At 34.1% G+C, this 17681-nt stretch overlaps 1 protein-coding gene across 9 annotated transcripts in view; it reads right to left on the reverse strand.

The window, feature by feature from the left end:
• Nucleotides 1-646: 646 nt before the first annotated feature.
• LOC139141010 (putative sodium-coupled neutral amino acid transporter 11) overlaps nt 647-17681 on the reverse strand; it is a 65124-nt gene continuing 48089 nt past the window's right edge. For 5 of the 9 annotated variants that reach the window (XM_070710563.1, XM_070710562.1, XM_070710561.1 and 2 more), the window contains 10 exons: nt 16052-16117; nt 13904-13918; nt 11669-11683; nt 9785-9891; nt 6589-6668; nt 6246-6316; nt 5812-5973; nt 4239-4351; nt 3670-3816; nt 647-3029 (listed from right to left, as the gene is read on the reverse strand). In XM_070710563.1, coding sequence (XP_070566664.1) covers nt 2712-3029; nt 3670-3816; nt 4239-4351; nt 5812-5973; nt 6246-6316; nt 6589-6668; nt 9785-9891; nt 11669-11683; nt 13904-13918; nt 16052-16117 — 1094 coding nt within the window. In that variant the 3' untranslated portion in view covers nt 647-2711. The remainder of the gene's footprint in view (nt 3030-3669; nt 3817-4238; nt 4352-5811; nt 5974-6245; nt 6317-6588; nt 6669-9784; nt 9892-11668; nt 11684-13903; nt 13919-16051; nt 16118-17681) is intronic. The other 4 variants (XM_070710566.1, XM_070710569.1, XM_070710567.1 and 1 more) reach the window with 2 other exon arrangements.

Below are 17681 nucleotides of genomic sequence, written 5' to 3' on the forward strand. Positions count from 1 at the left end.
TTTCGCTTGGACTGGTTGCTTTCCTCAGCTGCAGTAGTTCCCATGGTACCGGTTACAGGCTGTGGAGTTCTGGTTCTATCAGACCTGGAGGTAGCAGGTTGCGGCTGCTGGGCCGAGGAACCTGGGGCGACTCTATGCGAGTATAAAATACCTGAGCAATGGGAGTGGCAGGTTGCGAAGTTGATCACGATGCCGTGGTGAAGACGGCACCACAGGTCGATTAGGCATTAATTGTGGTGATTTTTTCCTATTATTATCATAAAAAATGATTATGAATATTAATAAATTATTAATATGAATGTTACAGAGTATTAAAACTTTTTTTATAAACAATGTCATCTACTTTGTGTAAATAAGTTTTTGATCAAAATTTTGGGAAAAATCTAAAAAAACTGTCTACCATAGATCTAAAAAAAAAAATTGGAAGGGTTATACTTTACAAAGGAGAAAAAAGTTGGCTTTGGCATTTAAAGTTTTAATAAAATCAGAACAGATTGCAGTTGTTTGAGAAATAAAATACAATTTTAATCTCATCAAAAACCAATATACATATACAATCTCGACTATGTACAAAGCACAGCAAAGAACATATACACTTCTCCATATCACAAATGATACAATTTCTACAATGTCAGTAATACACAACTTAATTACAGAATACATGCCGAATTTCACAACAAAGTTATGAACTCTCTACAATGGAAAACCTTATATAAAGGCATTCCATGTTGGAACAACTATTATTGGTATTTGTACATACTTTCTTTGTTTCAAAATTCAGTGTTGACTTTTACTTATTATATTGGAACTGTTAATTTTCCATTGCACCTGGTCCTGAAATTTTTTTAAAATCCTAAATAAGATTGCCTAAGACTTCATTCAAAATTTTCTTATCTGATTGATAAATACCAAAAATGAAAACTTGGATTAATTCTTTTTGTTGGTCAAAGTGACTGACTGATTAAAAATATCGCATGAATCACTGCAGATGATAAGTTAATGATTAAAACTGTAAATTTGATCAGATTTGCTCAAAAACACTCTGTCCTGAACTGTTTGTGAATGCTACCAGCATAGGCAGAAAGTATTTCAGTTTCAAATAACATTCTATGTAAAGTAGCTATTATATATAGAAAGCATGTGACAAGTTTAACTATTATCCCTGCTTTTATAGTCTTGCGTTTTTTTTATCCTACCTGCCAAAATTTGGCTTCCCTTCACATTCTTAAAAACACTGAAGATATCCATTCCAATACTACAGAAAGCTGACAGTGGTAACTAAATAAATCTAAAAACGGCCAAACACACAAATAAAAGACATACTACTTATTGACTGATAGTTCTGAAGGGTATTTTGGATAATCCACAAGTAATAGCAATTTAAGATTCACTAGAGCGTTAGTTGTTCATAAAACAAAAACAAAAATGCGCCTGTAACGGTGTTCATTTGAAGAAAGTGTGGAACCAAGACAGCATATTTCCAGCCTACTGAAAACTGCCACCTTCTTGGTTCAGTGCAACTAGAAACCAATGTCTTGGTTCAGTCACCTGTAATCTAAATATGTCCATATATGGTCAAAGGGGCGTTCCTTGGTATTCAAAATACCCATGTGAGGGCGCTGTTTTTAAAAAGCGGCCACCCGTTTAAAATCTGTGATTGGTTAGATTTTCTCTTTCCATGGTAACTGTGGCAAAATTGGAACAGGTGACAGTATACCTTCAATATGTCAATGTGGTGGTTTAATTTGTGTACATATACTCTGAAACAAGGGGCAGTTGGGGTGCTATACAAACCAGTACATGGACAAATAAAAGATAGCAATCTATAATCAATCAATATAAATAGCAATCTATGGCACCTTGTACAATAATATGGAACAATGGAAAGAGATTACTCAAACAGATCCAGGAAAAGACTTTACACTCACTGGAGGATTTGAAATAGGCGATACACCGTGATTCTAATTATGTTTTTCACTGCAATTGGTCTTCGTTCCAAAATTTTATACAGAGTCTGACACTGTAGTACTCTAATATTAAGTCTTCCTCCCCTGATGACCTATATTGAAATCCACTGTTTGTTTCAATGTGGTGAGAGATTGAGGCGAATCTTTTATTTTTTGCATTTTACCTGATTTTTACTTGCTTATGCACAGAGCTGAATTCAAAATTAAAAAAGATCCCCTTTGTCATGGTGCGGTGAAAATTACAATTAAAATGGTTTCATATTTCTATATTGTAAATAACATCGTAAAACAAGCTCTTGAAAACTTTGCAAAGGGAACCACTGCTGATAGAGTGTAATTCAAGCAAAGCTGATACAACTAAATGGAACAATGTTAACATGTGTTTGCCTTCCCTTTCCCATAACTCATCCAAAAGCAGCATTCTTGATGAACTTTCATTTTTATGCAACTTTTACTTCATAAAATTTTATTGTATGTTACCCAATTGCACTGATTTATTGTTTAGTTTTGTATTGCATTTCAGGTTCATTATCATTGAAATGTACTGCATCATACTTAATTGCAATTGCTGAAGAAACTGTTGTGTTGGGGCGCTGTCACATCCCAGTTGGCAGTGATGGAGGACACCCACACACAAGACTTGGAGTCTTTGTCTGATGATACGAAAACAAAAGATCACGAGTATTTTTTTTCAAATGGAGCTTACAATCTAAAGAAGACAATACAATGATTTTTGGTACATTGTTAAGGCAGTGGTGAGGTGACAAAATCAGCCAAATTGTAGATTTCTTCTGTTGTGTAACCGTAATCCAATGACTGGTTGTCAAAGACATGGTGAATCGGCAAGGATGTGTTTCCCTGACAGTACCACATCTCACGTCCATGGCTGCATGACTTGGAATAAATGAAAGACATGATGAAACCTGCAATCATGGAGAAAACGCCAATGATGCAAATGATGAGAGCTGGCAGTTTGCGAAGCGAATAGAGCGTGCCTTCTTCAAATTTGAGATACGAAGCTGAAGGTAGGATAAACACCAATGGCACTGCACCCAAGACACCCTGAAATTTACAAGAAAAATTGGTGAGTGATTATACAGATATTTGTAAATATTTCAAACAAGTAGCAATGGAGTTCATGTGTCTTCTGTGCGTAGATCAAACCATTGGGATGTAACAAATGAAAGGAGGGATACAGTCTGACTTCAAACACTTCCACATACATATAATCTCATTTGTTATTTCTCTGGCGATTAATGGAGACATTTTTCTCTCCAAATTCTCTCATTATAGTACAGTTTAGAGAGTCATACATCTGAAACATTTGCCTTTGTACATTATCAACCCTAAGTATTCTTCATACAGCAGAATATCTTGCATATCTGTCAATACTCTTCTATTCCACAGGATTGCGGAGAGAATAAGATTTGATACTTGGCAGTGCGTTGACTTCAAAGTTTATTTAACACAACACTAAATGCATACCCTGTGTTTTTTTTTTGCAGGAAATTGGGTTCCAAAATTGTAACTATCTCCATCTGTACAAGCTGACATTCTGAAACCGTGGGTTGCAGTTGAATCAGACCAAAGTGACAGAAATATGAATGAAAAATCCTGTACTTTTAAGAATGGTGCAAATCTACATGTCACCTCACATCAGATGCAGTTCATGACAAGGTGCTATTTCAATGCCGATACTTACATTGAGTTCTAAGACAATTCCAAGACAGTCTGTCGCCATGGAGATACCTAGAGTCAGTCCTACAAGTATAAGGGTTTCCACTAGATGTCTGGTCAGCGTCTGCGGCTTTTCAGCATAGCCCCAATTTACTATGATGTTATCCAGAACCTTCAGAGTAGTGACAAAAGAGTTTGAATGAATACTAAGATAATTATGAAATGTTGAAGTTTGTTGATTGTGAAGATCACTATCTGCTCTAAGGACAGCTCATCCATTTAACCCTTTGAGTGCTGTAAATTTCCCCCAATAAAATTTTGGAATTTTTATTGAATTTTTGTGTTTTTTTGACAAGTTTGGACTAAATGGACATTACTGTTTTTAATCAAAAGTTTGGAAAAAATCTGAAAAAAATTATCTGATTTACATTCTATAAAGGTTGCAAAAACTTACTTTGGCACTCAAAAGGTTAAAATATTATTTACTGGCAATACTCCTTCACCTATCTTCTTTCTACAGAGGTAAACTTTGCCAGAAAAAGGCATAACATGTTTTGGTGGAGAAGATTTCATAAAGAAAATTTTTGCACTTACTTCTCTTGTTACAAAACATTCTATTGGAAAAGTAAACATGATGGTGATTCCATAGATCAACCTAGCTGCATTGGCCAGGTCGTCGTCATGGCAATAGTTTTCTAAGATATCCCCTGAAAAGTCAAGACAATAATATTTCAGTCAGAAAAAATGGCAATGTATTGCTTATTTGTAAATTTATTTATTTATAATTTATTTCATTTATCACACGAGGTCGGTTGTTACATATCTCTTAGTCACGCCTGGTTTGTGTGCATCACTGTTAAAGGTATACAGTCACCTGTAATCTAAATATGCCCATATACGGTCGAAGGGTGTTTCTTGGTATTCAAAATGCCCATGTGAGGGTGCTGTTTTTAAAAAGTGGCCAACCACTTAAAATCTGTGATTGGTTAGATTTTCTCTTTCCATGGTAACTATGGCAAAATTGGAATAGGTGACAGTATACCTTTAAGGTAATTTGCACCTGGAAGTTCAAAGACTTAAACTTATGCTAAAACTTTCCAAAAAGCTTTCAACAAAATTCTTTCAAAATCATGAATAAACATCAGAGGTAATTGCTCTAATGTTGGTACTAGAGAAATAAATAATCTTAAATTTACCAAATTTGATATTCAACATGGCAACTATCCCTGAGTTGAATCTATGGAAAAATTTAAATTTTCAATTTTCCCAAAATAAGACAATAAAAGTTCTATTTACCCTGAGAGTTTCAAAATAAGTCCACACGTGGTCAATCAGAGAGGTATTTGTAAACATTTGAGAGTTTGAAAATCTGTCCCCGAGGTGAATTCTACCTTTAAGTAATTTTGATACAGTTTTTTTATACATTTGCACATAAGGATACAAAATTTCTGAACTGCTTTCAAAGGTGAGAATGAACTGAATACGAATTAATATGTCGAAGTTGGCAAAATACAAATTAATATGTCGAAGTCGGCAAAATACAAATATTATATATATATATATATATATATATATATATATATATATATATATATATATATAATATATATACACAAAACTAAACTACAATGTTGACAGACAACAAGACGATGCCGTATGAATCTTCGATCAATGGTTCAAGAAAGAATTGAGAAATGGAAGATCTATAGACAGACTGTCTACTCATCAGATACACCTAATGCTTGAAACATGGAATATTAGTATTCACCTATGCAAATGAGCAATATGCAAATCCAAATAACAATGATTGCGACAGATGAATATTCATATACTATGCATCATGTGATAGCTTTCGTAATCAGACAAGACGTCAATTCTGTTTATTTCGTGCGTTTACAATGCAAGGCTTGATTTTGCATTCTTGGACATCACAACTAATAATGTTTCAAGTGACTTTTGCTTGGGTAAGGGGTGGACTGACCATGAGCATACAGGGGGAGGACAAGTTACAGGTCCAAAGAATGTGTGAAAAATCAAAACTTTCATAGGGGTACACTCAGGTCGCAATAAAATTCTCTTTCTGATTAGAGAGTCTCCATTTCTCTAAAGTTTTATTACCATTGAAACATTCATGTCATAATTTTGTGAGATGTGAATTTGCACAAACCTTGTGTGTAGCCTTTAAAAGTGGCGTATCCACAGGCTCCAAACAATGCACTCACAAGAAACGAAACCATGACTGAGATGTGAGCTACGAGAGACCAGTTCTTGATCGTTGGCTCTTCTAGGGAGTCATATATTAGGAATGAATTGTGTTGGCACACAAAAGCTGAAAATACAAAATACAAAAAAATATGAGATTTAGCACAGCCAATAGCTTTCAGTTAAAATAGAAAATGACTCATGACAAGGTTATGGAAATACAGTTCATAAAAGTTTCCATTATGAAATGTTTCTGTATTTCAATATGTACTTCTGCAAACCATACATAGCCAGCTGCCTTACATTATTAGTGGAGAGATCTCATAAGAAAAATGTGCAAATGACTGAAATACTGGGTGTAACACAGCTGCTATAAATTGGGTGAACAATGACACTTACCAAATGACATGATACCTATTGCTTGTGCAAAATGTATGTGACCAAAATCCCAGGCACCTGGTGTCGGTGGTCTGAAAATTGAATTAAATAAATGATAACATTTTGTTCAAGCCAAAAACATTGAAAAAACTGGCAGCTAACACAATTCAAAAAGATCAATTTGTATATGTTTTGGAAGCAATTGTAAGGGACATAGTGATTGTGCACAAGAAATAATTCTCTACAGCTTTGCATATGTATTGCAGTATTTTAAACCATAGGTGATACTTTGAATGTGGGATTGTGTGGTGCCTTGAAGAGCAACATTAACAGCGCCCTCAACAGGTCATTTGAGTAAACTTACATATGTGGTCCCATCGTTGCTGTCCGTACGATTATTACTATGACGATAAATGCCACCATGAAAAGTGAAACAATGGAGACCTGAAATAAAGAAAAAATTAATCAGTTCAATATGTTCAATAACAACAATGAAGAAATCATGAAATTCGCAGCCAATATAATTGGGAATCTCATTGAATACAGTTGGGTATGTGTACATATCGGATGGTCAGAGGGGAATTTCAAGAGCTTAGGAAAATTCATTTCCATGGGGTAGAGTCACCAAATCTCCTTAAAAACTCATTGTCAAGAACATGACAAGACAATACACTTCTACATGGTGTACTTAGTGTCAAGTAAACAGGACCAATATAATGTTAGTCACAAGTACACGTTAAAAGGAAAATGTTATTTTAAAAGTGGGAGTCAGCTATGGACATTACGAAGTACAAGATCATTGTGAAATTAGTACATATGACAGAATGACACGTCATTGTAGTTAACAACACAACTGTTGAACTTGTGACAATCCTATGGTTAGATAACTACCAGATAATCACCTGAAATTAGTCACAACAAAGAAGAAAAACAAACTGATCACACCGACATACAAACATTTTCTATACATGTAGTCCTGAAATTTCACTTTTTATTACAAACTAGTCACATGAAGTTTGACATTGTAAACTAAATTCACAAAGATGGTTATATGATTATGAACACAAATCTGTCTTTGAATAACATTTGTGCTAATGATTTGAAGCTAATGTACATTATGACAACATGCAATTTGTGTCTGAACTGTTTACTGCAGTGATCTACTGTGATTTGCACTGAACCATTGACAGTATTAATCTCTAAATTGAAGAGTTGCAAACACAGTCAAGCAACTATTGTCTTGGTGGTAATGTCAGTCAGCCACAAAATCAACTCTGCAAAAGTTGTTTTGAGAAGCTCACATGTACAGTCAAAACAACATAACACACATCCCGCTAACTGTCCAGACAATGCATCATTTGCAAACGTTTTTTTGTGCAGATCTGGTGGTGTTGTTTTGACTATCCATCTGACCCCCTTCCAGACAATGTTTCAACCTTTGCAGAGTTGATTTCTTGATGATGGGCTGATATGGTTCAATGCAAACCACTGTAAGATAACACAGGTACAGATGTTTCCATTTGAGCTGGTAGAGCAAAGATGATGTCTGTGTCTGTACCCATGAACAAGTACAGTAGAATGTCACGTTGTTCAAAGAAAATGAAGGATTGCAAACTGTACAGACGTACACCGTATGTAAGTATATCTTTCTGAAAATTCATTGCATGAACATCACAGATTGTCCATGAAGTCTGAGTGTCTGCAACTGAACCTGTCGACCCCAAGTCCCTGTAAACAGGTCCACAATCACCATTGATAACAATGGGTTTGGCCCAAACCATTGTGGTGAAAGGGTTAAGCTACAGATCAATGAAAAAAGGGGTGCATACGTGTGTGTGTGCCATTCACCTTACATAGCTTCAACATACAGCCAAGATTAAAGCGAGCAAGAAGTAGATGTAAAAAAGAGATTAAATATGGCAAAAAGAGAACATGTGAAAATGTTGAATCTTTGAATTTCATTGGACAACGGCTGGTACATCAATGTAACAGCGAGAACCAAATTAAGTTTCAGAGATGTGTGTAACTCATTGAATAAGCAGAGCTATGAGACAGAATGATAAGACATGAGGGCAGCTTTAAGAATTTAAAGAAATCAAATACAAACATTAAAAGTTGTCATGTAAGAGTGATATCACTATATGGCTGATGAGAAACAAAACCCATGTAAAGAGTAACAAATGAGAAGATGACAAAAATGATGAACACGATGATATATGTTGAGATCTGAGAAATCACTGTGTTTGTGAATGAAAAAATGCTATCAGTCTTAGACTGGACATTGAGTATTTGTCCGGCTGTAACCGAATGGTTTTGACAAAAACTGCCATCTGAGAACTGAAAGCAGCAGGAGTCATACATCTCATTCGATATAGGAACTTGTTTTGTAACATATTCAGTGAAAATAATTTCACAATGAAAACAGACTAATATGACCATATCATTCTGTGATCCTTCATGTTACAGTTGTATCACATCCAAAATAAGTATTTAACCACAAATTTACAACATATATTCATATTCCCCAGTCAGTGGCACACTTTCTTGTGGCACTCAAGTGAAAATCAATGGTTGGCTGCTACAAATAAATCAAGTGACAAAATTCCTTTAATATAAAGCTTTGTCACGTATAAACTGCATGCTCCCCTTTTAGCCTAGGAGTCAATCACCATCTGAGCAATTCCTGTGAAGATAGATTGTCTTCAATTGAAGCACATTTCACCCTATTACGGTGATTGTGACCCAAGAATTTCATGCTGAGTTGACTTTCCATGCACTGAATGACAAGCAGATTTGAGGTGATGCGGTTGCCAATTATTTACTTCAAATAAAGCGTCTGTTCTTTAAATTTTACTTCCCAAGTAAAATTTAAGAGTTTTCTTCAAAAGTACTTCATATCTCATTGAAAAAATAATGCACGTAGTGGAAAACTGAGTAACTGTCGAAGTATTGCGTTCAAGAAAATGCATAATATCTGTAGCGTTATCACTCCTGGAATTCAGATTTGTGCTAACATGGGCATGACTGCGAATTAGCTTTAACCAATCACAGACCTGGATGGAATGGTTGATGTAGCAATAAAAGTTTAACACGTTCTGGCGATTCAATTGCCAAGTAGCTGAATCTGATTTGTTTCAATTCAGTTCATAGTTGCCTTGTGAAAAGCTGATGATGTGAATATTGCATCAACACTGTCATTGTCTGAAAGTTTTGATATAGTATGCTCATTATATCAAAATAATAAGATTTTCAAGTATCAATGCCTTTACCAGTTCCTGGTGTGTGGGGTCATTCAGAGTTTGTTTGACCAAACATTTATACACCTCATTTACGGTATGACTGAACTTGGATCATACTGGGGTATCATAACTTCTTCACCACATATTGTATACCACTCTGTTTAAAAAGCAATGGTTGATCCAACTCAAGGTAAGAGAGTAGACATCATATCAAATAGTGTCACTATTGACAACTGAGGCACAATGATATTTCAGTAAGAAAATGGCTGGTATGCAAAATACGACAGATTTCCATGGCTTTCGTCAAATTGCTATACTCACCTTGACAAGTTTGGATATATTCCGATACGCAGAAAGAGGCAGTGTCACAAGTACTGTTGAAATGCTGATGATGAAATACCTATTTGCCAGTACGTGATCTGTGCCCACTGAAGACAGCAAAAGGTGAATAAATAAACAACATTAGAAACCAACAAAACAAAATCAATATTTGGAATTTTCTTTCTCAGCTCAATTATGGTCTCCTGAATGAAAATTTCTCATCAAATTTCATCGAACAAAGACACCTGATTTTTGTGATACGTATGTTGGAAAAGCATGTTTTAGTCTGCCAGTATGATAGGGCTGACAAGCAGCCTTTTGTAAACCCAATATCAGCTATTCTGCTTCGTTATTGGAAACTACACAAAAAAGAGTTGCAATATGGGAATATAAATTCTGCATCATTTACATTCAGATGGTACAAAGGTATACTTCAGACACATTACCAGTAAGTTTTAATATCATACTTTAAAAAATTTAGCTCTGTGAAATACTAATCACTGCATCTAAAGATCTTTAAATAAAAACAGGGAGTTAACATAAATAGTTAAGAAGTACAGCTTTCATTAGAGGCAGTTTAAAATTTGCCACCAAAATCTTGGTCTGACCTCTGTGTAGATAGAAATATAAAGAGTGTTGTAGATCAAGAAATTTGAAATTATAACCAACCATCAAGGTAAAATTACAGAGACATTCACATTCTCCACAAAAACAACTTACTTGAGGTATACTTACTTGGTATAATTAGTGAAAAACGAAATATCATGGCTACCAATTTAAGTTTGTTACTTCTTTGTTCATACTAAGCAGCCAATAGGAAAATTTGACATGTATATTTGGAAATGCTTTTAGTTTGAAATATTCTTTACAATAAATTAACATGAACAGAATCATTTAACATAAAATCTGATCACATATATTTTTAATTTTATGACATTATGAAACATGACATTAAACATCAAATTATTTCCTTGAATAAAAGAATGAAAATCAAACCAACTACATGAGAGGTATTTAAATCAAAAATAAAACTGCTTCAGGTTATACTCATCTAGGCCATCTGTCATAACTGGTATTCCATATTTAATTCACCTGCATGGCCATTTCAATTAATTATATTTCATTTTTTACATTTTAATCAATTTTATTGCATGTTAACTTCAATTTTGCAATGAAATGGAACAAAGTATCATCCAGTTTAGGGGTGAACCTTTTTTACATATTAAAAATGAAATAAAATGGAAACAGATGAAATATTGAGGGGTAGAATAACCATATATTAGTGAACAAAATGCCTTTTATAGGGCTTAAGGAAGGAAATCATATTTTTTCTTGAATTTTAGCCTGAATTTTCTCAGTAAATTATTCACATCTGTCTGGATGAAAGACCCTTGAAACTTGTGAGTGTCATCAATATCATGAACTTTTGGAACAACTGAAAAGAACAAAACTCACTGATATTGAAATGGAGGGGAAAAATCTGAAGGGCAGTGCCAGGAAAATGAAAGATGATGAATCAAATCAAAAAGAAATGTGGCAAACATAAAGGGTTTTGTTAGGTTATAGGCATTGCATGACACAATATTTGTTTCTTTGATGTAATGGAATATGTACTTTGCTTCTGTAACATAACTCTGTGTAGACAGCCTTGGAAGGAACATTGTAAATCATACAATCTCTTAAAAATCTTGTCTGACATTTCTTCAGCAATCAACTTCTTTTTTGTTCTCAAAATTCTACTGAATGCGGTTCCATCATATTTATTGCTGCCTAGGAACCCTATCACAATGATTTTTTTCAGTGCAATGTTATGATGCAATGTCTATCTCCTCTCCTAGAAATATTCTCTATTGAAACAAAAATAATTCTCTGGGATCTACTTACTAGAAACTGTCATTGCTGCCACATTGACATGCATGGAGTATTGTTAACAAAAAATCAAATTCACAAGAAAATAAATGAGATGTAAAAATGAAAGATGTAAGTCATGCATTTATCAGATCACAAAGGATTATGGGTAAAGAGTAAAATGGTGGAACTCATGAAGATTTTGAAAACAGAGATCGGTTTAAGGTAGAATGTGCCTCAGGGACATTTATGAGAACTTAAATTTTTACAATTCTTTTCTAATCTACCACTTGTGGGGGCTCATTTAATATTCTTGGACAAAGGAAAATTGTCGTCTTAGGTTTTTTCGAAAATTAAAAATTTTATTTTCCCCCACAGAGTTAACACAGGGTTGGTTGCTATTTTGAATTTCAAATATCAGTAAATCTTGAGCAATATGTTTCTCTAGTACCAAAATTTGCACAGCGACCCCAGACTTATACTTGATTTGGTAAGAGAATGTTTGAAAGATTCATTGAGGGAAGTTGAGCAAAAGTTTAAGTCTTTCACTTTTGAGGCACATACTACCTTAAATGAAATAACATAATACAATATTTATGGTAAGTCTTCCATAAATGGCCTCGCCTGTGGAGGTCATTATTAATAAAAAAAAATAAACAAAAGTAATGTTTCTTATTTTTTCAGTGGTTGTAAGAATGAATTCAACTTATTCAAAAATTGACTTAAAGTTGTTGTGAAGAGAAATTCCTCTAATTATTTTTTTTAAGTTTTCCCTATTTGTTTCTAGACATGCATAACAAGTCCAACCCTTGCAACATCTTACTCTTTATTTGTCACAAGCTTTTATGAGTACTTAGTTGGTGTTGGTTACCCTACCAAATTAATGATCTGGTAATGCTGTATTTTTACCCAAATTAGTTATTTTGCAAAATGAATTATTTGAACAGAATAATTCAAATATTTCACAGTTAAAGGTATACAGTCACCTGTAATCTAAATATGCCCATATATGGTAAAAGGGGCGTTCCTTGGTATTACAAAATGACCATGTGAGGGCACTGTTTTTAAAAAGCAGCCACCCGCTTAAAATCTGTGATTGGTTAGATTTTCTCTTTCTATGGTAACTGTGGCGAAATTGGAACAGGTGACAGTATACCTTTAATCCAAGTAGATAATATTCTGTACCATTCTATATATCAACGATGAATTTTGGAAATATAAAAATGCTGCCTATTTTGAGCATTTCACAGTTTATCCAAGTAGATAATAATCTGTACTATTCTAATATGTAAAAATTGAATTTTCGAAATAAAAAGTGCTGACTTGTGAGAGACAAAGTCACCAAATGTGAAAAATTTGTGTCAAACAGTAGCAACCATTATATAATTGTTTTCTGTAAATAAGGACAGAATCCGGTCTTTGTCAAAGAAAAAGTGCTGCTATTCATAAATACTACAATTAACATTTCACAAATGTTAAAAAATTTACTGCAATAAATCAAATTTAAAGGGTGTAAAAATTGGCAAGTGTTTGTTAAAAAAACACGGCAAATGTACACATCAGTGCTGATCATTATTAAAGTGAACAAATATAAGAAAAAACACACCTTATATTTTCCATAATTGTTAACATCAGAAGGTTGTGCAGATTGGTTTAGTAAGCACATCAGAAGTCCATGAGACAGACTAGTCAATTTCAAACATGTGAACAGTGCCCTCATTGGGCAGAAAAGGACTAAAAGGACAAATTAACTTTAGCTCAGTTTTTGAAAATTTAGAACCATTTGAAAAGTCAGTTACTGGGCAGTATATAGTTTGCCATTAGGAAGCATAATGAAAGATTGGTAAGCTAAACTTGATTATGAATACTTTCAGCTATGTTAAGTTAAGTACTGCTGAAGATAAGAGTATGCAGACAACCGGAGGGAGCAACTACATGCCACTTATCTAAAACTTGCTCTGAACTGCAAACCATGATAAATTTGACACTCGTAAAATCAAAAACTCTCAGTATGTATGAACTCATGCTTTAATTTAATGGTGTTATGTTTTTGAAGCAAATGATGGCGAGGAAACCTTATTTGTCCCTTAGTGTTGTAGTATTTATATTCAGGTAGTGGAATTTCATTCTATGACAAGCAGGAAGATGAGAAATGCAGAATGAGAGGAGGAAGAGCAAGCTACCAGCAGAGGATCAGAGGGAAAATTGTAGCAACAGTTACAAAGGGTAAAAAGAGACAGGCTGATCACAAAAGAAAACACTGGTACTTACGATCTTCTTCTGGTACTATGACATTGCAAATATGTAGCGTACATGGGATTTGGAAGAGGAAACAATGCAAGCAAAATTCAATATCACAATGCCACTGTTACCATGGATACTTGAAATGTACAGGTATGTTGATTGCTGAAAGATACATACTTTGGACACAGGATTTTTTGGGCAAATTTTTAAATAATTTTTTTGAGAAAAGTAAGAACATGCCAATATTTGGTATAAGATCATTTCAACTTTGCCAGTGTGGGTATAAGTCCACTTTGTTTGAAATTTAGACAAAAAACCGTTAGGAAAAAATGAAAAAACTTTTATAGTATGAATTTCATGAATTGCGGCATAGCCGCTGTACTCAATGGGGGATTTTCATGCGATATTGATTCACAGAAATCTACATCCCTGTACTAATCCAACAGGATACACATAGTACAAATCACAGATCCACACGCTGACTGTGCAGTTGAGTGATGGTGCTGCAGAGACTGTCTCAGATTTTACATTTGCAAGTTTTTTTAAATTAAATTTGCCATTTGAAACGGCAAAATTGCAAATTTTGCAATCTCCAATTACCATTTGCATAGAATGTTAATTCACAGAGCTGAAAACTATAAAATACACACTTTATGGTTTGCTACTTTTTACAGCAAAATTCTAGTGTTTTTATGGAGAACTTACACATGACAGTTTGATGAGTATGTCCATGCAAAAATGAAAATAGTCTACAGAATTTAGTCCAGTGGTGGAAGAAAAAGTGTAAATTGAACTTGACAAATTAAAGGGTTTTTTGCCAGCCAATGTGAATATCTGAGACAGTCTCTTTGTATTGTATTTGAATTTGTTTGGAGACTAAGCTAGATGTATTTTGTCAGGCAGGTTGAATGTTTGATGTAAACCGTAAAACACATGAAAGTATATAAATTGTGACTGTCACCATAGTGATGGAAAGTTGTAAAGATCATACCTAATAAATGTATTGATATACAATATAAGGATAGTTTATCTGATGGTATTCTGAATTTACAGTCCACTACATTGTCTGAACATCATGTAACATAATGGCGTAATGTTCAGAGAACCAAGACCTTTCAGTGTTAGCTGGGGATCATAATGCACATCAAAACAACATCTGAAACAACTTCAGCAGATCAGATACAAAATTTCAATTTAGATTCACTACATTATTTGACACCAGGGAAACTTGTCAGAGGAAATCCATAGAAATAAATGTCTCAGGGTCTCAGTCCAATTTTTGTGTTTCCACAGAGGACCGGAAACTTTAATTTTCAAGAAACCTGTGAAAAATAGATAGCCAATGAGTGTACGCATGACTTATGGTGCCCTGTGTAGTTACGTTTGTGACAGTTGTCATTTATCAAACGTACCGAATTCAAGATGCACGTTTAGATTCTTCATTAGATTTCAGATGAATACTCTGCATCAAGGTCAGGCTCTAAAGATCAATATTTTACTACTTGTGAGTTGTGACACACACATCGCTGTACACTTGGCTTGTCAAATTGTTTATTCAGCTTCCGTTATAACATCAGAAAGGAGTCTCCCACAAGGGACGGGACCCTGCATCGCACGTCATCAATACTTAATCTGTTCGGTGAGAACACTTCAAAGACCACGACAGCTTGTATTTCACTGCAGTAGGAATCAAACTTTGTTGTTTCAGAATTTTAATTTATAAACCCGACAAAACTTCAACTACAAAAATAGTGGATGTACCTTAAATCTTTAGCCACCAAGAACACACAGAAATCAATTCTGACAGTGATATTTTTGCATTTAAACTTCAAAAATGACTCAATCATGACTGCATAATGATATTTCTGCCATAAAATTACAATGCAAACTTTAACCTTACAATAATTTACATAGAGTCTAATATTTTTATTTAATATTAATATTTTCTAAAAAATGCGATCAAACTATAGCCTTGCACATACTCCCATTATATATTGGAACTCTAGCATTTTAATGTTTTGTTTCCTCTATCAACCTTGAACTTCAGCATTTGACATGTCACAAACATTTTATACCTAAGATCTCTCCGCAGCATATAGTATTTATATTGAGTGAGAGTAAAGTGCGCAGGTGTACGAGCTTTCTAAAGAACGTACTCAGACTAATGAGACTTACAGTGAAATATTCTCATGAGGACCTTGGTAATAGTATCTCCTATGATGACGTTGTAGCTGATCATCGCTGAAAAAGTACAAAAAAAGTCGCACTTTAAAAGTCAGAATCACTCTGATTGGATATTGTAATCATTCAAATAAGCAATCATGAATATTCATAATCACAAATTTACATTCATGAAGAAAAACTCTAGTGACATTTTAATATTGGATGAATGAGCAAAAAAAAATTGTCATTAATAAATGCATGTCCAAAAATAATAAATAAGAGCATATATTAATTCTTAACAAATATTTGAAGCAGGTGTTCTCAAAGTTCATAAGAAATATAAACTATTCTATGTCTGCCCATTTCCAGGGTACACGGTTTAATTACGGTAAGTGTATATACTTGATAACATTTTTATCACTGAGTGATAATGATTCTAAATTACAGTCATTAGTCGATGCTTACACCCATGGGAAAGACTGTATATCACACAGTTCATTGGTCATGAGGTGTGCTATGTATGGCAGTGCTTCCAAGCTAGTACGAACAACATAAATTAGTTCACTTTCAAAAAGGGTAAAAAATATTCATGGATAGATCCCAATTCCCCTGTTTGTATTTAATGGTAAAATATCAGTCAAGTTTGATCCAAAATAAAACAGCAAAAATGTGAAATATTAGAATATTACATAAAAATATTCTTCCTTTTTTATAACAACCAGTAAATTTTGCATAGGTTTTTTGTCGACCCTTCAGCAACTAAGCTGACTGACCAATGTTGACTATATCTGTGCATGTTCACCACCACTAGACAAAAAAAACACCCTTAACTGGTTGTAAAAAATAGAATATTTTTATGTAACATGTGTTTCCAACATGATGAACTTACAGTATTTACTGATATTTGGCTATTTTTCAGATCTGCAGAATATAATGGATTAAAGAACCCGGGACTGCAAACATCAAAATTCTTAACTTTAGAGATGAAAAAAGATCTCCAATATTACATTAGTAATGCCGACATCTTGACTAGGCCATCAAAACTCAAATTTACTTAAACCCTCACACCATTTTTTGTCTTCAGTATTTCACTAACCCAAAAGAAATCCATGAATCTAAAATTGGCACACCAGTTTGTGTTTCTCATCTCTCTATCCTTCAGGGAATCACTCAACTTAATTTGATTCTGCTAAACAGTGACAGGTCACTTGCGAATCCAAACACATAAATTCTGGCAGGCCTGAATTCACCTGGGACCTGCCAACTGCTTGATATAGTTCAGAACTCTTTCCCCAGGAGAGAATGTCACTCAACCGTACTTTAATCCATCACCACGGCCAGACACTAATTCCATCAGTTTGCTTCATCATGCTAGTTTTTTTTTTTCACCCACACAGTATTTATAATTCATGATGGATTCAGTGAAAAATGTTCTAACAAGCCAAACATTGGCTTCAATAGTAACTGAAATGACATGAAATTCTGTTCGTCCATTATAGTGAAAGTTAAATATAATCATCCATAAGAAATAAATAATAGAGTTGGAAAGCTTCGTTTGGTTTTTGTTCCTCATTTTTAAAACAAACTGAGGACTGCACTTGATATCATATAGCATGTGAGATCAAGCTCAAAATGTTTCTGC

This window comes from Ptychodera flava, chromosome 9 (assembly GCF_041260155.1).
Source record: "Ptychodera flava strain L36383 chromosome 9, AS_Pfla_20210202, whole genome shotgun sequence".
Taxonomy (NCBI): Eukaryota; Metazoa; Hemichordata; class Enteropneusta; family Ptychoderidae; genus Ptychodera; species Ptychodera flava.